Source organism: Aquila chrysaetos, chromosome 12, assembly GCF_900496995.4.
Source record: "Aquila chrysaetos chrysaetos chromosome 12, bAquChr1.4, whole genome shotgun sequence".
NCBI lineage: Eukaryota > Metazoa > Chordata > Aves > Accipitriformes > Accipitridae > Aquila > Aquila chrysaetos.
The window spans coordinates 8401857-8425685 of record NC_044015.1 but is presented as its reverse complement, the minus strand read 5'-3'; the positions used below and the strand labels follow the sequence as shown (position 1 = coordinate 8425685).

Here is a 23829-nt window from a genome sequence, read left to right as displayed (position 1 = left end):
TGTTTCTTCAGACAAGAAATTGGACCTGGTGGTAAGCATTTATTGTGTCATCAATAAAATACTTTGAGGGTCCTCCCAATTATGTTATTTTCTAGTGCAATGTCATTTTGGAAAATGCTAATTTCCCTAGCTATTAAGTAATATGTACAAGTATTACAAGTGAGTGAAAGATTTTTATTCCAGAACATGAAGAGAAGCAGGAAACTAGTCACTAGGGTGGTGATGATTTGGCAAGTAGAGAAAGCCTTAATGTAGATTAGGGAAACTAGTGATATTTCATGTTGAAACACCAACAGAACAGCCAGGCTACAAAACTAAGTGTTGAATTCTGCTTCCTCTCAGCAGGTATCTGCTGAATTCTAAGAACAGAATATAACTCGTCTGGAATTATGGAAGTCCCAATGCTAGATTTGCCGATTTCACCCAAGAAAAACATCCTTTATTAATTCTCATCTGTAATTCTGAAATGGGAGCTTAATTATACTGTGTGGGGTTTCCTATTTTGCAGGTGTGCAGTTACTGTGAGATTGTGGCTCTAGCAGTCTTCACTTGAAAGTCCTAAAAAATCCGATTCTGTATTTGCATGAAAACAGAGCTATCTTTGAGCAATCCAAGAATAAAATGAGGATGGTGAGCAAAGGAGTAGTATATTAAACCCAAGACAGCAAGTTTGATTGTGGAATACTTTCAAGAGGAAGCATTATGGTAGAAGATTGTAAGTGCCGCCTTTATTTGTCAAAAAGTACATGAGATTGAATATGGTTAAGAACAACATTGTCATAGTGGTCAACACTTCTTATTACTTCAGGTACTGTTCTCCAAAATGGCACTAGACCTAGCAGGTGTAGAACAAGCCATTTGGTCACTACTTGCAAGCCATGATTTCTCTTATGACTGAGGTTTGAAATATGGCAAGTGGTAGTCACTTTGTTTCCAACTTCCCAGTTTTGACAAAAAAGAACTGTTAACAGTACTTTGTTGATCTGCTGAAGCTAAAACTTCCTTTTGTTCTTCAATCTGTAGTTAGCAGTTGTCTATCATCAGTAAGTGTCAGAGTTGATGCAGAAAAAATCTGAAGTGCAATCACAGCCTTGGCACAACTGACTGCTTTTCCCTCTCTCTCTCTCTCTCTCCTATAAAAAAGCAACTTCAGTAGTTTCCAAATCATCCCTTTAAAATAGTCTACTTAGAATTGTTTTTGAAACAACAGTAGTTGTTAAGGCTCTTCTGTAAAGTACGGGAAATCCTCTATGACTCTCTCTTAATAGCAACATGGTCAAAATGAGAATCTTGTAGTTGACTTTCATAGCCTTCAATGACAGGAACTTAATGCAATAATTAAAGTTATTTAGGTCACTGCTGTAGTTTCTTTCCATCCCCTCAGACTATTGTCCTTTTCTCCTCTATGTTGTGTATCCTTGCATCTAGTTTACTGCAGTGGTTGACTGTCTCTAAGTTTGTATTTCTGCAAGGGCACCCAATGAATTACTGCTGCAGTAAAGCAGTGCATGATGATAAGCAGTAGCTTTGATGTACTTGTTAAGAGTTGTGTAAGAGCTTTTTGTCCAGTTTTGGTTAAGACAGAACATGCAGTGGCTTTTTTTTCTGTCACTTGGTGATATCAGGCACTCAGGACCAGGTTTTGTAGTTCTTTAGGTTTATATACATTTTTGGTAAGGTAGTTTCTTAAGCAACATCACTATCTTCAGCCTAGGACACGGGAGTGACTTGTACACAGGCTTTTCTGAATGTTTGCTGCCCTTCCAAACTGCTGAAAAGACTGAAGAGGTGTGAGTGTTCAGTAGTACCCCCAGCAAGTTTTGAAAATGGGTCATAGCATATAAGCAGTTTAATTTCTGGAAAAATCTTTTAAAAAAAAAACAAACAAAAAAAAACAACAAAAGAAACCAAAACAAACCCCAGCCCAGTACAGCACTCTAGTTAGTAATCTGCTATAATAGCGCAGTTCATCTTCTTTCCCACTTGTCACCTAAAGCTCAGTTCTGTCATCCTCCAGTTTCCTGGATTGCATTTGTAGGTTTATTGGTTGGTTGTTTTAAGGATTCTTCTTTCAACCCAGCTTCTAAAGCAAAAATCAGTTTTACTAATTTCTAAAAACAGTATGGGTATTTCCAGTTACTTGCTGAAATTTTCTTAGGAGTGATATGTCAAAATCTGAATGTGAAAATTTACAGACCACACTAGTAAACATTCTCTGGTACACTACTTCCAAGGCTTGAATAAAAGTCAAGTGTGCATTACATATGGAAACGTTACAAAGATTTGTAAGATTGCTAGCAGAATTGAACACCAGTGATAAATAAAATCGCATCCCCCTCTGGTGGCAAAGCAGCAGAGCACACAGGTACGCAGTCGATTCTGAAATCTGTTGCTGCAGTTAAACTGTCTTTGAGTTGGGAGCCTAACCCGTGAGAACCACTTCTTGTGCTATGTTAGGATGCTAAATGATCTTGTTCAGGCTGCGCTCAGCAGCCACTACAGTTCTGGCACTGCCAAAGAATGTGAGAGGGGGACTAGGGACAGTGACTTGCTTAATTTTTAATTACATATAAATGACAATTAATAGGCATAAACAGATGTTGGTTTAATCAGAACTCTATATTTCTATGCAAAACCAGAATCAGAAGAGTCCTTCGCTTCTAGTCAGACATCAAAATTTGTCAAACACTTCAGTAATGAGCATCCTTAATTTGTCAAACCAGAATAAATCAACAGAGGAAAAAGTAAAGAGATATAAGGACTAAAACATTCTGTCTTTAAGATATTTTTTGAAGGACCAGTGGTTAAATTTAACTGGAATCTTTAAAGGCCATTTCCATAATACATCGCTGCAGGCCTTTATCAATTATTTTAACTATGCTGGTCCTAAACACATTTCTCTCTTCAATGAATTTCTCAAAGAGGTAGATACCACCGCCAACCCCAAAATAATGTGCTTTGCTTGCCAAATACACATGGCCATTTTTATCTAAGAGCTGAGCCAGGGTATCATGCAAAGCACTGTAGTAGTCAGGATTATAGATGGTCTCAGAGGTGAGAATTATATCGTACTTTGAAAAGGGTTTGTTGCTGCTTAACAGGAGCCGGCTGACTTCAGACCACTCCCCGGAGAAAAACCTGCATTTGGTGAGCACATCAGGTAAGCACTCTGCGTTCCTGGGCCTCTTCGAAGGAGGCTTGCTAGTTGTTCTGTTGTCTCCACTGCCCATCCTGCTGCCTTTGTTTGTACAGTTAGCCACCGTGTTAGGCAAGGTTATTTCATCAATCACTGTGCTGTTGTAGTCCTGAAAATGGACTTTTTCAGCTTTACCCCTTAAAGCAACTATTCCCAGCAGTCCAGCCCCGCAGCCAAGATCCAGTACAGTCTTGTTGGTAAACTGTATTTTGGCCTCAGAAAAGTAGTCTATGAGATCAAAGGTGCATTCCCAGATTTTCAGTCCTCCCTCATAGACTCCTGGAATGAGGTCAGAGTGAGAAGAAACGCTTTTGGACACGATGCCTTCTGTGTCGGCCCCATCCAAACACATCATTTCCACTACAGACATCTTGATGTAATACAGGCCTGATACTGTTTCCATCACTTTATTTTCCAATACTTTGTCAAGATCTTCAGGTATGCTGTGCTCTTTGGCAGCTTTAAAGCAGAACTTTGTCTTTGACAGCATTTCCTCTTGGTGCTTCTCAGTTCCCAGCCTCAGGCTGGGATCTGCTGCTGTATCAGGGGTTTGCTTGCTCTTTTCTATGGAGTCCTGCTTGCGTTTTGGAAAGCACATCTTGTCATGAGCCTCTGGTTCATTGCTTTCATTTTCATCAATACAAAAATTAAATCGAAAAGCCATTTGCAGGAATAACAGTAAAAAAAAAAAAGTCAGCTTGATTTATTACAGCCAGTAACACTCATCTAGGAGTGATGCTGATACAAAGATTTGTGGTTTTGGTTTTTTTTTGGTTGGGGTTTTTTTTTTTTTTTGTAGAGGATGTTTTTATGTAGTTATCGCTACGGCGAAGAGTGCTTTGCAGGTCGGGTATCAGATGTTTTGCCAATTAACCAGGAGAATTGCTTCTGGAAATAAAGTAAATAGTTTTACATATCATTAATTGCTAAACATTAGCACAAACAAACCGTGTAATTGTAGCATCCTAATTTTCATTAAAAAAAAAAACAAACACCCAACCACCTTCTAAACATTTAAATTCACGACAAGACAGTGTTACAAGCGACCACATCTCTCACGTAACGTACGTACGTGCAGGGAAATTAGGGTAGCTACTTATTCCGGTAAAACTCGCTTTTCAAACCACGCAAAAACAACGCGCACAGAGGCTGTTAAGGCCCAGCTTCCCTTCCCCTGCACCCCAGCTAGAAGCACGCAGGCCGGGCAAGGGGATCCGGTCCCTGTTTACCCTCCCCGGTGCCCGTACCGACCCCCGGTTACCGGTCACGGTCCCCCTCCGCTTCTCCCACGTGGAGCGCCTGCCCCTTCCGCTTCGTTAAGCGCATGCGCGCCCCGCCGTGAAAAAGGGGCGCGGAGGCTGCTGGGATAGCGGAGGTAACTTTTTCCCGCCGCTGCCCGGCCGTGAGGTGATCGGAGCCGGCGCCATGTCCCAAACAGATCCCGAGCTGCTCCTGCAAGAGCTGGGAGGTTGGGACTGGGACCTTTGCCGCCAGGAACTGCCTGCCGTCCTGCCCCGGCTTCTTATATCCTTCCCGGGAGGGCGGTTCGGCTGCTGGGTGGCTGTGGGGAGGCACCCCGAAATGGCGGGGGGGTGTGTGTGTGTGGGTGTTCCTCCTTCAGCATTGCACTGTTCAAGCAAATAAATCCGTGGGAGGGGAAGCGGGGCAACCTTTGTAAGGGACTGACAAAGGACGGAAAAGCTGGGTGCCGGGTATTTCACTGGAAATGAGTACAGCCTTTCGCTGAAATAAAAAATTGACGGTAGAAAATAGCGTGTGGTTCATTTAGCGCTGTAGATAACGCCCCCCCCCCCCCCCCCAAACCAACTAAACAAAAAAACCCCAAGACTTACTCTCCCAATACATTGTAGAAATGCTTGTGCTGATTGTGCGGGTACTGAGGTATATCTGCCTGCATCGGTTATGGAGCATCCCTGCCAATTTCATATGATGGATGAAGTGTACATGGGAGAGTGTGAGAGAAGTCACTGTGATTTCTGTAGATTCGTTAAAGATAACCTTTATGGCAGAACGAGCTTGAGTTTCTTTAACATTTTTACTCTATGTATCAAGAGTCTGAAGACTGGACTGAGCATATTCGTAAGTAGTGACCGAGAAGTGCCTCTTCTTCCTATGGATCATTGTATTGCAATTGCATTATAAATTCTGCACTACTTAAAAATACTTATGCTGTAACTAGTGACTTTCACAGTCTTCAGCAGTCCTGCTGGACTTTGCACATTACACAAATTGCATGTTGAATAAGCTTTATAAAAGCCCATAAAGAAGCTATGCATGTAAGGCTGCTTTTTCCTTCCCACTACTTCTGATTTTTAGGTACTTGAAAGAAGGGTGCTTTTTATCTTGTATTTTATTGTCTTTTTGGCCATTATCTTACAGTTGGCAAAACTCTTGTAATGCGTGATAGCGATAAGAAAATAAGGCTGATACGTAACTGTTGAGGAGTCTTGCTAACATTCACTGTTAAGTTGCATATTAGTGTCAATAAGCACATTAAATCTGCAACTATTTGCAGTTTGGAATATGGAAAATTCTAGTTCCATGGGCAAACAATTGTGCTCAACCTTCAACTAAGTGTAGTCAGGTGTGGTGCTATTATTGATGGGTTTATGCATGTTGGAGCTGTTATTCTTACTTGATTTTTCAGATAATGCCTATGTGGCAAATGTTATGTTGCCTCTCAAAATCCAATACCTGATCTATTTCTGCTTGAGGCAGTTCTTTGTTTCATCTGGTAGGTTGCTACATATTTCTGATAATCACACCTTGTTTTTCTGTAATGTTTAAATGTCTTGCTTTCCAGGTGTTTTGAGGATCCTGACTGAAATGTTTTTGCCCCATATCAGCCTTGCAGATTTGGAACAAACTTTTTTCTCAAAAGTATTACCTAAGGTATGACAGCTTCAATTAAGTATGGAATTTTCAGTCAGTCCAGTGCTAAAACGTGCTTATAATGCAGTGATTTTTTTGAGGTCACACAATATAATTATTGTTTTGGATACAAAACTCAAAATTAAAACTTTACCCTTTAAAAGTTTTAACAGTTTTGTGTTGGATTGTTTCTGTGATTGTTCCCATTCTTCATAGTGAGGAGAGGATGGAACATACAATGTTCTGCTTTCTATAGTCAGTAATGGAATTGGTTTTTATTTCTTTTTGAGAAGATTGGGCTTTTTATAAAATGGCTAAGTTGGAGAATTTTTACAGAGGTAGCCTCTCAGGACAAATAAACTGAAGAGCCCAATACTCATGAACAGATGTTGTGAAATTTGTGAATAATATAGTGAATAAACTTTTAGACCATACTGGCTTAACGTATGTTCTCTTTTTTTGATTAAATGATGGAGAATTTTGTGCTGTAGTTGTATTAAAATTCTTCAGTGCTTGCATTTTAACTGAAGTAAAGCAGTGCCAAATTACTGATTTGAGGCCTCAGCTTCTACATTTTAAGAAGCCAGTAGAAATGGCGACTTGATTTCCATTTCCCTTATTTTAAGTCCTGTGGCAAATTTTGGAGATTACAAGAAAAATGCCTCATAACAGGCATATCCTGAACAAAGTTTACTGTACCATACCAGTTTATGTAGTATCCTGCATGTGCCTGGAAGCACCTCATGTCTTTGCAGTCTCAGCAGTAACGCTCATCAAATAACCAAGGACCTCAACCAAAGTAGAAATTATTGTTGTTTGTATAGTCATAGACTTTTTTTTTATGTATTCAAAATGTTAGTGATCATTCTCCAACAAAAAAACCACATTTCCAAAGACAAAATGAAAATCCTTTTAAAATGATGTGGTTTTAACCAAGTAAAAATCTTTGGTAGAATGAGGTATATATTTAAAGTGAATTAGCTGGGAAGATTGTTTTACTAACAGATTTTAGAAAAAGTAACAGCTACTATAGCTTCTGTCTCTAATTTGGGAAATCATAAGACAGTTTTTGGTTCTTGATATATCATGCTTTATGATTCAAATGCTAGAAAGCGTTGTTTTTCTCCTGTGAGTTATCTCAGTAGCCGATTACTCCATGCCAAGGAAGCAAGCAAATATAGAATGGTGTTACTATTTGCCTGTGTACGTTTATAAATAAAATATTTAAGTTTTGTTTTGTTCTGACAGACTCTACAGTTATTTGATAACTTGATGTATGAATTATCCAGTGAGGCCAAAGGATTAACCAGCCAGAATATGGAGTTATGCAGCACTGTCAGGAATCTTCTACAGGCAAGTCCTGTGTTTACATTATTCTTTCATTTTACTTGAACAATTAAGAGGTTTTTAGAATATTTTTGCCAGCTACATGTTAACCAGGTGTAATTTGATCTTCATTTGCAGTTGAAGTTCAATTAACATTTTGTGAATGATTTGATCTAGCATGTGATGCTAATTGTATAATTTAAAAAAAAGTCAAATTCTGCTTAAGTTCCTAATGCTAATGGAATGTGATTCTCCATATTTAATGAGTGAATCTGGCACCTGTTTATATAGTCACTTAATTCTGAGTTTTAATTTTTTTTCTAATTGAGAACAGTAGTCAAAAGAAATATGAAGCTTTCAAAGAGTATATGGTATTGGAGAAAAGCTCTGGAATTGCTTGATATTATTTTATGGAGCTTCATTCGTCTTTTAACAAGCTACTTATTTATGCAAATAGCAGTGAAGTTTAAATGCCATAAAAATCTAGGTGCAACTCAGCTAAGAAAAGATGCTTTTGAAATTATTGCAGGAGTGAAAAACATTGATTGTTGTTGTTTATTCTTGCTTTAAGACTATGGTGCAACTGTTGGAAACTCTGACTGGTTGTGTACGATATGTCTGCACACTGCAAGAGTGTGTGCCTCTGGAGAGTATCCGCACCCTTCCATCCTCGGTTCTTTATGTAATAAAGAACACGTTTACGCACTGCAAGGTAGGTTTGTGTTAGGAGAAAAATTCTTATACTGATTGGCTTTTAGGAAACACTCATTTTGTAAGAAGATCCTATTTTGAAATAATGTTGTCAAATTATATTTTTTTAAATTTAAATTTAGTTGTTAAATAGTTTACAGAATGTACTTAGTGCACAAGTACAAAGATGATTTTTCAGCTGTCTGCCCAACAAATCTGACCTGGTAGTGAGAGGCACAGACTGTGCTATTTCCATATTTTCCATCAGTGTCAATGGAACATTTTTCTTATGAATGTAGGCTCTCTGTGACATCTGTGCACTTCTGATAGCTGCGGTATTTTCAGAGCTACAAATGATTACCAAAATGGTGCTACTTACCTTATTTCTATGCAAGTTCCAAAGTGGATTGAAAGTTGAGATTAGGGTCTTTCTGTTGGTTACGATGAGTAAAGTGTATCAGTTTCAGATCTGGATTTTCAGATGCAACAGTAATTCCCTCTAGAGTAGTGAAAAAAAAAGAGGAGGTTATCATAAGGACACAATAGCTTTTGGTTGGCCTTCATTTTCACTTTTCAATTTGTCTGTCTTGTGGGAATGTTTACATCAGTTTTCCATGTCAGGACTCGAACTCAGGTGCCATAGCTTTATCTAACAATTCTAATTTGAAAATATCGGGAAATATTTGGAATGCTACTTCCTTTGTTGCTAACATTGTACTGTTTTATTCAGAAATATGATCTTAGGTTCATACATTGAGGCCTAATCCAAAGCCCACTAAATTCTCTAGAGCCGGGCAGACTTCATTAGTTGTTGATGATGCTGCAGGTGAACAGCATTTTATATTTAGCAAATGGGTTGGTAGCAGAAGCTACAGATCTGGTTGTGTATTCACTTAAAGTAGGTATGTCTGTGCTTTGTTCTTTTTTCCAGTGAAATGTATGACAATGCTCTCAGTATTTTCAGCATGTGAAAAATCAGGCTGTGATTCCTGAACTTTTTTTTTTTTTTAAAAGCTCTTCTACCCCATTTCCTACAGGACAGTGAATCAGTGTACTGTGGGCATCTGCACTTGATTTCTGACCTCCTACAAGCTATGTTCAAGGAAACTTACTCTCTTCAGAAGCAGCTGATGGAACTACTCGATATGATTTCCATGGGCTCTGCTTCTACTGAAGATAATATCACAGATATGGTGTCAGGTATATGTGGATCTAACACTTTTTTTTAGTCTTGCTCAGTCTTTTTTTCTATAGAGTCTGTCTGAATTTTTAAAACAGGGTTCTGAGCATGTTCAGTGCCTGCTGTCTTGACCAGCCTTTCAGAAGGCAGCATTTTGAAGTTTGAAATATTTCCATTTTTCTCCTGAAACATTCTCTGTGGGATGGGGCATGTTGGGTAGGCTTGTAAGAAAGGGGCAGCACTTAAATCATCCATTTTCCTGATTCAGTGTCAAGCAGTGGTATTCTGTAGTGCTTGTGATTGCTGCTGTTTTCCTAGGAGAGTACCATAGCTGTGAATTCATGAATCTGATTTAACTCAGTTGTTGCTGTTATTATTTCCTCGTTAGTAATCCACACTGTGCTGGAGATATGCTCTGTCATTTCCAGTATGGATCATGCTCTTCACGCCAATACATGGAAGTTCATAATCAAGTATGTCATTTAACTCTTTGGATTTTATTGTAGTACAAACAGACTGTAATTTTAAATAACCAGTGTTTCAATAGCTTTATGTTCAGAGTTTCAAATAAAATTGAGATTGGAGAATTCAATTTAGCTATTTAGCTAGTAAGTAAATTTAGAAATTTAATTTAGAAATTTAGCTAGTAAGTAGCATTAAAGGCACTGTCAGTGAAGGTAGTCAGGAATCATGCATGAAAAGTAATAGAAGCTTGACTTTGTATTACAATGCAGAATAAAATTTGAAACACTGTTGCCTGAATAAATAATCTTAAGAGGTCTAACCTGCAATTTTGTAGGTGTTTTTGGCTTGAGTTGTGCTGTCTTGTGCTTTCATCCTGCCTTTCCTCTGTGTTTCAGTTGTGGCTATGAAGAGGGTTGTTCTCTCTAAATTTCGGGTTTCGGTATACATGGATATTGCACCAATTAGTGTTGTATAAAAGCCTAAATAGAAGAATTAGTTATTTGGATTTGTACTAACTCATTGCATGATCACTTCTGACAATTAAATATCTGATTCCTGTCTTTTAGGCAAAGCCTGAAGCATCATTCTCTGCTGCAGTGCCATCTGAAACACAGTGACATCCTCAGTGGCCTGTGCAAGGACACTCTTCTTTCTTTTCACTCCTGTTTGCAACTGGCTGAGCAAATGAAGATGTCAGACATACAGGTGAATTAAAAAGCTCCCAAAGCTGCCGTTGAACTTGAGGAGGATAAATTCTTCGTGCTGTATTATTGCTTGGAGTGGTTTGGGGTTTGTTTTTTTGGTTGTTTTGGGGGGTTTTTTTGTTTGGTTTTTTTGTTTGTTTTTTTTTTTTAATTCATGTGGTAGGCAGAATACCTTGTTCTTTTGAAACCACCTGAAAATGAGGCCCATAACTTTGTTTAGATTGGGGATGTTTCAGTGAGGCACTGAAGATTAGTTTCCACCATACTCTATGGGAATTCTTTTTATTTCCTAAACTGACAATATCCCAAGCTCAATCAAAAGATAACATTTCAACTCTGAATATTGCTATAAAAATGTTGAGGCATACTGAAAATTTTTGAAGTTTTTCCCCCATAGCTGCAGAGTCTATAGAGAATCAAGTTTTAAATAGGTTTTGAACATTGTTAGCAATCTAACTTTCTTTTTTATTGTAATTAATCTTAAGTTTTAGAACTGCTTTTTTTGGACAGGAGGGCACTGACCTCAGGCTGTTCCAGAAGACTGTCAAACTGTGCAGGTTCTTTGCTAATTCCCTTGTACACTACACCAAGGTAGGTTTTAATACTTGAATTCTTTTTAATTTTAATACTTGAATGTTAGTATTAAATTTAAGCCTCTAGTCTGCAAATGGAATAATTTTATACTGCATAATATCTTAACAGTTTATGAATATACCATATGGGTGGTATAATTAACATCCATGCATAACCTGCTTGTAGTTTTTCCACCTGTATATACTTACAAGCCTAAGCAGGATTACTGCTGTGATTTAACTGAAAACCAAACAAGAATAATAAGCTGTTACAAGCAATGTCACTGAGGCATTGGTAGGAGAGGTCCAGTCCTTACAGGCAGCCTTGAGTCAATGCAATAGTAACTTTGTTTGGAAGAATTAAGCAGATGACACCAATTTCCAAGTTTTCAGAATTGTTGCTCGTTTCAACAATTGAAAATGATGTGGCATTAATACAAAGAAATGCCCGCGCACTGTTGTTAGCCCTGACACTAACTTCCTGTTCTTTTCCTGGCCCTTTCATTTTGTTGCTGTGTTTTATTTTTCTCATTATTAAGAGATGCTGTAAATCTACCCATTTTAAGAACGTATGTGAAAAAATTTTGCTCTCTAGGAACAACAGTAACAGTGCATTCTGCATCTGTTCTGTCGCATGGGGTAAAAGCAGGGAGATGATTTGTTATTGTTGTTGATTTTTTTTTTTTTTTTTGGCACAAAATGAATAGCATTGCAACAGGATGAAACAGCCTTACAGCACATATGAGACTGCTTCAGATTTTTGCAGCTCTCTATGGTTATTACAACTGTACTTACCAATTTTTTTAAATAAGCCTATAAATGTAATTGAATGTATATATATATACATATGTATATTTACATATACAAATGTAAATGAATTGTGTATACAAAATATATACATGTAGTGTAATTAATCTTAGGAATATTTTGTTTACTCTTTGCTTTGCACTTGCTTTGTGATGTGGATTATTAGAACTTAACCAATTTTTGCAGTGTGGTACTTTACACACCAATATAGCAGAACAGAAAGAAAGTGTGTTTAATCATGTATTTTATATTAAAAGTACCATTCAACATTAATGGCTTTTGCAGGAATTTCTTTCTTTCTTCTCTGATTCATGTTCTCAGTTACATCAGCTCTTTCTTCAGATATACAGGTAAGTGAAGTACAAATAATTGATTATTGATAGCATCTTAATAACATCTCCATATCGCATTCTTAAAGTTACAGGTATTTTGAGATGTAAAAATACAGTTCTTGTTCCAGAGCTGTTGCTTTCTTTTTTCATGCACAGAAATCTAAAATATTTTTTTAGTAAATTGGGCATTTTTGTGTGATGGTAGTTACCTTAACCTCATTCTTGATCAGTGCTGCGAGTGTCCAATACTGACAAACCACTAACTTTGTTGCAATTACTTATGTTAATGTTTCTTAACAAGTTTTGTGTAGAATATGCAGATTGATTGTCTTGGACACTGGGTCTATTTATGCAAGTTCATTTGAAAATTCTTGTTCCTTATATCAAAATTCCTGAAGGTACGATTTGCCCTTCGGTCACCTTGCGATGAAGCAGTTATGCAGAGTTAAAACAGAGCAACCCAGCAGTGTACCTTCCACTTTGAAATAAACGGTAGCATGATGTTATTCAAATTGTACAGAGTCAAGGCAATTCAGAATTACCATTCCCTAATAATTCCTTTCTGTTTCATATATAAATAAACAGCCATATGCTCTTTTTTTTTCTGTCTTAAATTCTAGTGAAAGAAAAAATCCAAGACTAAACGCAGGTGTCAGCAGCAACATTTGATAGATTGTTTCTACTTTAAGACAAAGTATGGAAACATTTGTCCTAAAGGGAGAGAGGATCAGAAACAGAGTATCCTGGAATTTTTCATAGCTTTACTGTTGTGTTTATAATCTTGTGAAATCTCGCAAAAGGACTCTCTAGTTCTCCCGGAAGCAAACATTTTTTTAATGTTATGCTCGTAAAGCATAACAGCCTGCAAGCAGCTTATCATTTTTCTTTCAAAAGTTTTGTTCCATTTGCTGCAATAGTGGGGAAAGAATAGGCGAAAGTGGACTTTATAATAGAGGGCTGATTTCAGCCATTCTTTTGGAATTGAAACCAGGTTCTGTGGCGAGATTCGTGCATGACTTCACTACATGTTTCACTGCAAGACCAGGTGGATATTTTTTTACAAGTTTCCTCTTCTAACTTCACTTACCTTGTAGATCTTTCTCAAGTGGAAGGTTGTAAACTTTTATTCACTCAGCAAAACTGAGCAGGATTTTTGTGTAGGAAGGTAGCGTTTTAACAGTCACTTTATAAGCTGCAAGAGTAGGTGGTTTTCATTTCATGATCTCTTTTGCTTTATTCTTATATCACTTCTTTCTTTTATTGCCCAGGGTTTTTTTCTCTTCAAAGAAATTGTGGTACCCTTTTATTAGTATCATGTGTTAAATTAGTGCTGTCACATTTATGACTGTCAAATTGTGTATACAGGTGTTTTCTTGGCTTTTCATTGCTTAACTTTTTTTGTGATTCAGTATGTTTCTTCTTATATATGTTATGTATTTTACATGCATTTTCCTTGAACTTGTAAGGTTTTCTTTCAACGTTTAGTAAACTATTGGATTGTGATGCTTAGTTTAAAGGCTGAATGCAGAGTTGTAATTCTCAGGCTATAATAGATATTCTAAAATGGGGAACCTTTTCTGTCTTTTATTTCACAATAACAAGGAAATAATGAATTTACCTTTTTGTAGTTCTTTTGAAAAGTGATGTTACTGAAAATGCTACTGAGAATATTTAACAACTTTTTTTTTTTTGTCTCCCCTCAGCAAATTTCCTCCCAGTCTCTATGCTCCAGAGATCTCAGAAGTTCATCGAGATGAAATATCTCGGGTTTTTCTTGTGACTCTGGACCCTCTCATCAACCAGCTTCTTCCCTTTAGCCCTTTTATGGAGCAAGTGTTAAGTGAAAAGTTAGGTGGGTTTAAAATACAGCTACCACTGCTATAGTGGTATATAGTACTATGTAAGCATCTCTAAGGGATCAGGATTGATATTTTGACTTTCTGGACCACAAGCAATGTTCTGTAGTGCTTGTCTGTAATTCGTTTGTAAGTACTATGATATAGCCAGTTGCATGCTAACTTGGATGAATTCTATAACAGATAGTTCATGTTGCTGTTGAATGCATCTTTTCTGAAGTACTCGCAATAATTTCAATATTAATCCGATTAACAGAAATCCTATCAATTCTGATGTTTTCAATAATTTCAATCCACATTTGTTACAAACTTTCAAAGTAGGCTGACATTTTTTTGCTGTTCTGTTGGTGGGGGAAGACAGCTATTTTTTCCTAAATTAAGTATTTTCTGTGAAAAGTAGAATGCCTTCAAACTGGAAAATGATCAGCTTTTTATTATAACATGCCCCTGTCCCCAGTTTCTGCCCTGACCAACATGTCATAATTCTGAGATAGCTGGCTGACTTCTTTCCCACATGCGTACTCTGGCCTTGTGGTTATCCTGACACACTTAGAAGAAAACTTTGTTTTCAGTGTTTGAGGCATCCAGGGCTTTCAAGCAGGCTGGAAGCCTGAGGCATCCAGATTGTAACTCCTTTGCAGCATCTTGCAGTGACAGTTCAGAACTGGAATATTTTAGATTTTACCTGATATAGTCATTGCATTTATTTTTCACATCAAACACAAAGTTCATGATGAAATGTTCCTTTTTTCCCAGCTGTGTCTATAAGTGATTTTTGATTGTTTTAACGGGGAACTTTTATGTTTCACCAGTTGTTCATTGTTTGTCACTTGCTTAAAAGCCAGTTTACACACATGAGAGATTTACCAGGGCAGCCAGCATCACATGTAAAAAAAACACTTCTACAGGTCTCCCTCCTGAGCAGCAGCTGCCCCAGTGTCTCATCCTGATTACCATAATGGACAAGCTGTCCTTTCAGCCTGAAGAAGTGCAAACTCTCTGGAACACGGGAAAAAGGTACTAAAAAGGTTTTTGTTGCAGTTCTTCCCCACAGCAATCAGTCTATACAGGCAAACAGCTCAGCAGCTGGGGTTTCCCTTGCAACCAAGTTGTAAAATTTGTCAGACTCTATGGATTTACATCATTATGCTGAGAAAAACAGGATCTGATGTTCAGTGCTTCAGGAGTGAAGGATACAGAGCCAGAGATATCTCCTTTTTTCAGGAAAGGAATGGTATTTAGAGTACTTCCAGGATAAGAAGAGAGATATATATGTAAATTGTGGATACTTCAGTAAGTTAAAATCTTGCATTTTTATGCCTGAACCCTCTAATAATCACCTGAATTTGTAAAAGAGAAAGGTAGTCAGGAATGTAAATCTAGTGTAAAAGCACTGAAGTTATTGCTATTGTTTCTGATCAAAGACAAAGATTCTGTAGTACAGGTGTTGCTTGCAGGATTTGCATATCTGTAACCCAACTGTTTTTCATTTTCTTTTTTTTTTTTTTTTCCTCTCCCCTTCTTTGTTTTTCTTTTACCCTTGCAGCCTGTCTTTGTTTTCAGCTCTCTTCTTCAGTTTCCAGCAATGTGCTGGCGAGCTTTCTCTCCCTGTTTGTTTGCCAGAGGTGATCAGTACAGGACAGCCAGCAGTTCCCATCACCCTTTATCACTATGTCTGTGTCCACCTGTGCTCCTTCATTGCTTCCACACTCCCATCACACTTTCCTCAGCTGGTAAGATTGTTTTTTGCTTATCATCTCTTCAGCTGTTGTGATGCATAGGTGCTCTTTAAAAAAGAATGAGTTCTTTCTCATGATCTAGCTCTAAAGAGATGCTTAGCTATGAAGTGGTTCTGTAGAAAGCAGCCGTGATAGAGTTACATGACTGGAGTTCAGTTATACAGCAAATGTCACTTGTGGGAAAGGGGAAAATAAAGCTGCATACAAGTTCTTGAGAACCTCAGTGGTTTTTGCCCTCTTTGGGAGGGGGGGAGGTCAAGTTGTTCTAAAAGTTCAGTGCTTTCTTTTATGCAGCATTCAATTTGTATTAAATTTACCTGGTTTTGTTAGTCTATACTATGAAGTAATAAAGTGGCATTTAATATTTAGAGTAGATTACATTGTTGCGATTCCAGCTAAGAACATACCATAAAATGGTAATAAGCGAGTTTTTCTACTTCAGAGGAGTATTCTGGGCTTTGATTAATGTTATATAATGTTTTAAAAGCTTTTCACTTTTTACCGCACATAGACAAAAGAACCTCTAGATAAATGTAAACCTTTATAAAGTTAAGAGCTGTCATAAAAATTACAACCCTAATTTAGGTTTTCTTTTTTCTGAATGCTACATTCCTCTTTCAGGTAAAATTTGTGTTCATAAAAGGGGAAAAGGTTTTATTCTGTTTTTGCTAAGCTGCCAATAAAGCTGGCAAGAAAATTGGCAATACATTGGTTTAAAAAAAAAAAAAAATTTTTTTATAAAAGTTGCCTTGCGAAGAAGGAATGCACATGATGAAATGTTTTGAAAAGTGAAGGATCCTCAGCCCATTGAAATGAATGTACATGTACATTGAAAGTATGCAAAACTAAACATTTAGCTGCTTGCTTGATGGTGTAGCTGAATATAGAGTATGAAAATGAGTTCTTAAAACATTTTAAAATGGATAAGCTGAAAATCTTATTAGGTTTTATGTTAATTAGTGGAGTAAAAATAGTAGGCCTGAAGTCTGTTTCTGCATTAATTTACATATATATTTTCTCCTTAGGAGTATGCTCTGCTGGATGCCGTGCTGAGTTCTAGTATGATCACATCTCTGCTAGCAATGGACTCGTGGTGCTTCCTTGCCCGGTAAGATGTTTTTATTACAGGTCAAGCAGGATTTTCACAGATCCAGTGAGTTCTGTTGTTGTACATAATTCCTTAAGAGAGATTTTTTTAAAGACAAAATTATGCCAGAATTGGATTCTTTTCAGATACAGAGCATGTTTTGAAAATTAGGAGCAGAAATGGCTTAGCCAGTTTTACATTCATGCAAGTAAGGGGAACATACCTTTTCTATTATTTAATAATTGTTTTCTGGAATGGTTCTCTCAAGTAAGTTGTGTCTGTGCATATCAAGTTTAAATATGTTAAAGGAAATGGCCATCTCTCAGACAAGATTTGTAATATTTAGTCTGTAAAAGAGTATGAAGTACAGACTCACAATCTTCTGTCTCTCACATTCCAGCTATGGAACAGCTGAACTGTGCGCTCACCATGTTGTTGTGATTGCCCACTTGGTAAGAACCAGTGATGTTTGCAATTTGGCACCAGTTTTAATCCTAGTTCTACTGGCAAACTTTCTAAATGACCAAAGACAGGAATTTAATTTTTTTCCAAATTCAAATGGAGACTATTTTAATTCTTCAAATTGGGTTACTAATTAGCAAAAGCAGTACTGTGAAAATATATAACAATATGCCTAGTATTTCCAACATGTCCTGCATTGTTTTATTTAAAGTGTTACTGCTGTGATCCCACATAGCAATTCTCAGAACATTCTGTATAGAATTCATTTGCTGAGTGGTGATTTTTTTCCTTAATTTAATTAGATGCATTACCCTTTTATCCTAATTCAGATAAAGTCTTGGCCCAGTGACTGTTACCAGGTCTCTGCCTTGGGTGTTCTGCTGAGGCGTATGCTGTTCTTGATGGCTCCAGATCATCAGGCAAGTATAGCACCAGCACCTTTTGTCTTTAGTAGAAGAGATCTGAATCAGTGGCCTGTGTTAAAATATCCTCTTTCAGTTCTTCAGAAATGATAAGATGTTGGGTGCTCGCTTGCTGTACTTGATATTGTACTTCTTATTACTTTGTTGTAGTGGATCCTAATTTATGCAGATGTGCTCTTTAAAACAAGAAAGGCACATACACCTTTCCAAGAGTGGTCTTACTGAACGGCAATGAAGTCTGTCCTTTGATTAAGTATGAAAACGGCACATCTTTCAGATTTGCTGAAACTGTATGTCCTGTCATTGCATCTGCAACTGGTATTCATGAGTGTTCTCATGTCACCAGATATAAAGAGAAGTATCCTTCCCTGTCAGTGCCTCTCTCTATACCTCGGAGAGGCTAAAGCTCTTTCTTCTACTTGCTAGGGCCATTGCTTCAAGCAGCTGAAAGAATAAGTTGTTTAAGCATTCTGATGTCCTATATGTGACAAGGGAGGTGGCAGTTCTAGAAGGTTATATAAATAGTTGATTTTATTTAAACGAAAGGTTTTACGCAATTTTTTTCATGTAATATTTCTAAAGCAAATTAGTAGTGCATTTTGGTTTCTCACCTTTCTGAGAGATTATCAAATTGTCTTGTGGTCTATTTAGTTCTTATTAACTTTTCTTTGCAGGTAGAATTTGCTCATAAGTTTCATCCAGAAGAGGTGGAGAACTTGGCTGTATGGCAGCACATATCCCTCAAGGCCCTGAATCCAGATCTTAGGAAACAAGTGGCCTGTCAGCTCTGTGTGGCAGGGCTTGCACAGTGCAGGCGATGGCTGAACAGCAGGCGTGCTTTGGGAGAGCTCCGACCTGTGGTAAAGGAGATTTTGTTCTCTTCGTAAAAATGTGTGAACTCTGGATTTCCAAGCTATAAGGATTCTGTTGCTGTCACCTCAATTCTATTCTGTGCATTGCACAGATTTTTTTCCATGCCTAATTGGCATATGCATGAGCAAGAACTCTCATTTTAATGTTTTCTTCTAGTACACAGCACCATAGGACCCTCTACTCCGAGGGTGACAGTGGGGGTCTTGTGGTTTACAAGTTATTCTGGTTGTTGTTTGCTCTCTGGGTGAGCAGATGTATTTTTCTTTAGAATTTCTGATTTATACTATGTCACACAATTACTTTTAAGTTTTAAAGTTCTGGCTGTTTGTACGCGGCATCAAATCTGAAAGATGCTCACTGGTCTCTTTGGCGAAGGAGTGTGAGAAAACAGAGGCTTCCACATGAAGGATCTGCTGCCAGCTTTCACCTGCCAATGCAGCTAATGACTACGGCACCGTGTGAAACTCACAGAAGTAACGGATGGTTTCCTTGCTTTGGAAGCTTTATTGGCCAGTGGCCTGGTGGATTAGCTGTACTGTACAGCTGACAAAGCACACTGGGCGTCTTGCCATCTTGTATCATTTTAGATGTTTAATATGAGCCTGGGGTTTTGGTTTGTTTTACGTGTAGGTTTCTTTGGTTTTACTTAGACATTTTTTCCTACTAGAATACTGCCCTTTCTGTCCTGCTGGTTGCCTGCAGTTTTGCTGGTGATGCTCTAGAGGCAGAACTTCAGGCATCCGTCTTGGGAGTGCTTGGTCAGTTCTGGGCTTTTCTCCAGGCTAAGCAGGTAAGGGAATTTGCGGCTGCAATAGTGAAAGCACCATGTCTTTGAGACGATAGTGCTGTTTCATCACGTGTTTGTTACTAAGTTGTTTTACCTCGATTGGACCATTTGTGTAAAGCACAGTGTAACTGTGCTGCCCATCTGCTGTCAGCTGGTTTATGTAATTAGGCAGGCACGTGCTCTGTGAAGTGGAGTTTGAATTTTCCTGAATGTTACATATATGGCTCCTTGTTACTCCATCTTTTACTCAGTGTCAGATTCAGACTTGCTTAAGGAGAAGTCTGAAGTACCTCATTCTGATTCATACCAGTTAGAAATTTGGCCTATTTTAAATGTTCATTAGCATGTGAACAAGTGGTGATTTAATTAGCACATAGCTTAGCACATGAAAACCCAATGAGCCAGTAACCTTCCTCCCATATTTGAGAACAAGGGGGTAAGGTGATTCCCTTGCGACTGTATACCTGTTCATGTCTGCAGTTGCAGTAAAGGAAAAGGATTGTCATGGTTCTTACTCCAGATTAAAAAAGGAAGTTTGAGAGTGGGGGTGAAGAAGAGCCAACAATGTGCCCCTTCAGAGCTCTCTTCCAACCTCAGCCATTCTGTGAAGACATTTGGCAACTGGGAAGTGCAAAGAAATAGTTTGGATAACCTTTAGCTGCTTATTTTAGTGAGTAGAAGGAGGAGATCAGGGATAAGAAATATTCTTAATAAAAATCAAAGTAAAGGGTCTTGTAAAATATGACTACCTAGAAATATTGATATGACTATTTTAATACTTTCTTCTGCTGCTTATGATGTGTTGGTTTATGTGTGTGAAGTTAGGCTAAGAATTTTGGAACACTACTGTAGCTTTAAATTCTTTCTTAAGTAGTTATTCCATAAGCTAAAATGCAATGTTACTACTATCTTGTGATTTGTTGAAGGTCTCAGATGAGCCATGTCTCCAGCAGACACTGTGTTTATTACTTCACCTTTTGGAATTTTTTATCCAAGCATTAGATGCTCAACTGATTACTCAGGTAAAAAAAACAAAATAAAACCTTCTTATGAATAATTTACTTCATGAAAACCAAGTTCTCTGTGATTTACTGAATCTCCAATGAGTTATTTCATGGTCTGGCCTTCTCTTAGCACATGGAGGTTCCTAATTTTATTTCTTCCTTTATTACTTTCCTGGTCTTTAAACCAAGTATATGGCACTTTGGTTAACAATGCTTTTGAGAATCCCATTACTGTGTAAGGTAATTGAGATACATGGGTATGCTATAGAGCATGTGCATTTCTTTCTAAAATGCACACTGCAGCTTTATCCTAGCCAGTTTTATTCAAAGTGGAGCATACTTCCTTTTGTTTTCAGTCCAGTTTTCTAAAATCAATGTCCTCAGATTTAAAGGTGAGACAGAACAGTTTTCACCTGCAAGCCGTTTGATGTAGCTTTGCTGGGGTTTGTTTTCTGCAGGTATTTGCACTGCAGTCTTCCCTTTTCCAATTGGATCCCCCAGATCATGTTCGTCTAGCAATGGTGGATTTTCTCTCTTCTATGGGAAAGGTGTTTATACCACAAGAAGCACAGGTAAATATAATTGTGGCCTTAGTGAAATAGTCTTCAGTCTTTTGATGAAAAGATATGCTATTTATTTAAATATAAAGTTAAAGGATCAAGTTAATTAAATACATACAGGAGTGCCAGGGCATAATCATCTTGGAGAATTATTAATGGTCTATGGCAGTTTTATTTTTCATTGAGACATGCTGAGTGCATGCAAGATGCTTGGTTTATTCATTTGCTTGTTGCTTCTCTCCAGTTAGAAAGGACTGATATTTGAACCTCCAAGAAGAAAGAACAGAACATGTCACCTCCTTTACAGTGTGGGGTTTTTTTCTTTTTTTTTTTGCCAGACAGGGCAGTAGCACCCTTGCATTTCACAAACCTGTCCCTTGACCTTAGAGCGATTCCTTAATAATAAATCATGATGGTAAGATATGCACAGCTAACTGTGGAACTGACAGATATTTGTTCCTCTTTCAGAGGCAAGTTGTACCGCAGTTGTCGTGTTTGTTTGCTTCGCTGCTAGCTGACCAGACCTGGCTGATTCATCAGCACGCGTTGGAGGCATTCACACATTTTGCAGAGGTAAGCATAGCAGAACTCTGGATGCATGTATTTGGCACTGTTAACTTTCCTTGTACAGAAATTCTTCTGTCTTAAATGTTTGCTGCTCTTCACTAACTGATTTGGATCTCAGTATTACAGATGCTATTGCACATCAAAAGTAATGAGGGCTAATGCAGTTGTAAGTTATGTCAGGAGCTGGAAGTGAAGGAAGATTAAGCATTGGTTGCAACAGGGAAGGGACTGTCACAGAAACATTTTTACTTTGTTTATTCCTTTGTTAATATGAATGTACTGAACAATTATTACTCAACAATTTTGACAGGAAACAAGCCATGAAGATGTTGTTCCTCAGTGCCTTAATTCTGAAGAAACTAAGAACAAAGTTGTTAGTTTTCTGGCTAAGGTATGTATGTTATTGAACCATTTTACTGCTTTCTTAGTTGATGTTGTACACATCCATTATAAGCAGTACACGGTCTATGTTGACACCTGCGTTATCTGTATGGCACTTAAATAAGCAAGTTTAAAATAAATTGTTCTGTTAACTGGGATCTGGTTGAACTTTTCTACTTGCTTTAATCAGCAGAATTAACAACTGCCATTCCTATGCATGCTGCTCCTAAAGTACTTCCCAACTTTGATTTAAATGCTTTGCTTTTCCCTCTTTGAACAAAATAAATGGTTAAATAGCACAGTTATTGTAAGCAGAGAAGTTACCTATTAAAAGACAGGGATTTCATCATTTGGTTTGTGTGATTTCCTTTCCCATTTCTCTTGGATCAGTTTCTGAAAGCTAAATGGATATGTATGAAACGCCTTAGTCCTTTTTGTATGTTTGTTAGAAAAATTTTTCTAAAAGAGCAGATGGCTATTCATGCAGAACATAGACAAGGGGAAAGGGGGGGCGTTTATCATGCTGTAACCTAATGCAGGGCTATCTGGACGAGCAGTTTTTGACAAGCAGATAATTAGCAAAAGAACTGACAGTCAGTCATGCTACACTGAAGTTGTAGATAACTTCAATCTCTTGCTCAGAAGAGTGTGTGAGAAATTAGATTCACTTTGAACCGCACATCAAGACCTCTGCACCCTCCCCTTTGTTCTGGCACATAAATTGAGACTATGAAGGTTGGTAATGCTGCCTTGGTTTAATTACCTCTCCTGTGGCTTTCTCCCTAGACGAGGCAAGTAGAAGAGACAATAGAAGCACGAACAGAACGCATGAAGCAAGAAAGGATTACCTGCAGTGCACAGTTTTTGAAAATGGATCGAGAACTAGAGTCAACAGGAGAGGTATGTGCACTGCTTTAAACTATCTATCTATCTGGGCTCTATTGTTGATTTCTGTCAGTTCTGGGAAGTATCTAAAGAGGTTCAAGATGGTCTTGCTGTCCTCCCATGTTCTAATTAAAAAAGGTCATGTGCACTCCTGCCCCTTAATACTATACCTGAATGCTCTGTACTGCCTGCCAGCCAGCAAAAACTCGCGCAAGGCAAGGGAGTCTTTTGCAGCTCTTCTCCATCAGGGGTTTTCTTGCATTTGGATGAAGACTGATCATTTATGTAGAGCATTATAAATGATGTCTCATGTTTACTTAAATCTGCAGCCTCTGGCAAAAAGAGCATGTCACCCACCATCTGAGGAGCAGTATAAGTCAGCAGTAGGCACGATGGAGGGGGCAGTGGAGGCTGTGAAGCTGCTGCTCCGGAAAGGGTCACCCCCTGCTTGGCTTGCAGTGAAACTGGAGGCTCTACATACAGCTATAGCTGTCCTCAGAGACAGTGTACGGTAAGGTGCTCAGCCGGTTTTAGAGACAATAAAACAGCTCAGCTCCCTGTTCTGAGGGAAGAGATGCCTTTGTACCATGACTGCTGGAGAAGAAAAAACTGTGACACGGGGGATGCTCTACTGTACTGCTGGGTCTCAGTTAATGTGCCAAAATGAACTGAGGTGTGAGATGTTGGCCCATCTTTCATAATAACTGGGTGGAAGGACTGATATTTTAATGGACAGTGTTGTGCATGAGCTGTCCTTATATATATTGCATATGTATAGCTTGCTCTTCTAAGCTACTGCATGGTGATAAACATTTCATGAGATTGTATTTTGAATACTAAGATGTTTGAATCTGTTGTAGAAGTAACAGTTACCTTTGTTCCCGTCACGTACAGGTGACCAGAGTAGGCGTTTTTATCTTAATTTTAAAATACACTCAAGAATAACAATTTAAGGCTCTATACTGTTCTCTGAACATACCTCTGCTGCTGGTTCCACTCCATGCATATCTTTTAAAAATAATCTTTATTGGTCACAGTTAAG

The 23829-nt window shown here is 38.0% G+C and overlaps 2 protein-coding genes across 5 annotated transcripts; one reads left to right on the top strand and one right to left on the bottom strand.

Moving 5' to 3' along the window:
* The first annotated feature begins 5 nt into the window (after positions 1-5).
* On the top strand, positions 6-23735 carry C12H1orf112 (chromosome 12 C1orf112 homolog). Of its 4 annotated transcripts, none has more exons than XM_041127596.1 (24): positions 6-31; positions 509-715; positions 6021-6109; positions 7337-7441; positions 7986-8126; positions 9142-9304; positions 9673-9757; positions 10316-10454; positions 10964-11044; positions 12118-12182; positions 13868-14016; positions 14929-15037; positions 15564-15753; positions 16785-16867; positions 17247-17298; positions 17638-17727; positions 18405-18590; positions 19271-19393; positions 20317-20412; positions 20853-20966; positions 21423-21527; positions 21832-21912; positions 22689-22802; positions 23117-23735. In XM_041127596.1, the coding sequence occupies exons 2-24, from the start codon at positions 703-705 to the stop codon at positions 23300-23302; spliced, it is 2559 nt and encodes an 852-aa protein (XP_040983530.1). In that variant the 5' UTR covers positions 6-31; positions 509-702; the 3' UTR covers positions 23303-23735. The 4 variants fall into 4 exon arrangements, with proteins under 4 accessions (XP_040983530.1, XP_040983531.1, XP_029887842.1 ...); XM_030031982.2 differs by lacking the exons at positions 6-31; positions 509-715 and adding exons at positions 4549-4720; positions 5257-5296 and having other exon boundaries at positions 15567-15753; XM_030031981.2 differs by lacking the exons at positions 6-31; positions 509-715 and adding exons at positions 4549-4720; positions 5257-5296.
* Positions 2601-4084, bottom strand: METTL18 (methyltransferase like 18). The gene has a single exon (XM_030031984.2). The coding sequence runs from the start codon at positions 3858-3860 to the stop codon at positions 2811-2813; it is 1050 nt and encodes a 349-aa protein (XP_029887844.1). The 5' UTR covers positions 3861-4084; the 3' UTR covers positions 2601-2810.
* Positions 23736-23829: the final 94 nt, after the last annotated feature.

What these genes read in the sequence shown, in the direction of transcription:
- C12H1orf112 (XM_030031981.2), top strand. Translation starts at nt 4,622, where the DNA reads ATGTCCCAAACAGATCCCGAGCTGCTCCTGCAAGAGCTGGGAGGTTGG. An exon ending in ACACGTTTACGCACTGCAAG is followed by an intron (nt 8,127 to 9,141) that starts GTAGGTTTGTGT and finishes CATTTCCTACAG; the next exon opens with GACAGTGAATCAGTGTACTG. An exon ending in CATTCACACATTTTGCAGAG is followed by an intron (nt 21,528 to 21,831) that starts GTAAGCATAGCA and finishes CAATTTTGACAG; the next exon opens with GAAACAAGCCATGAAGATGT.
- METTL18 (XM_030031984.2), bottom strand. Translation starts at nt 3,860, where the DNA reads ATGGCTTTTCGATTTAATTTTTGTATTGATGAAAATGAAAGCAATGAA.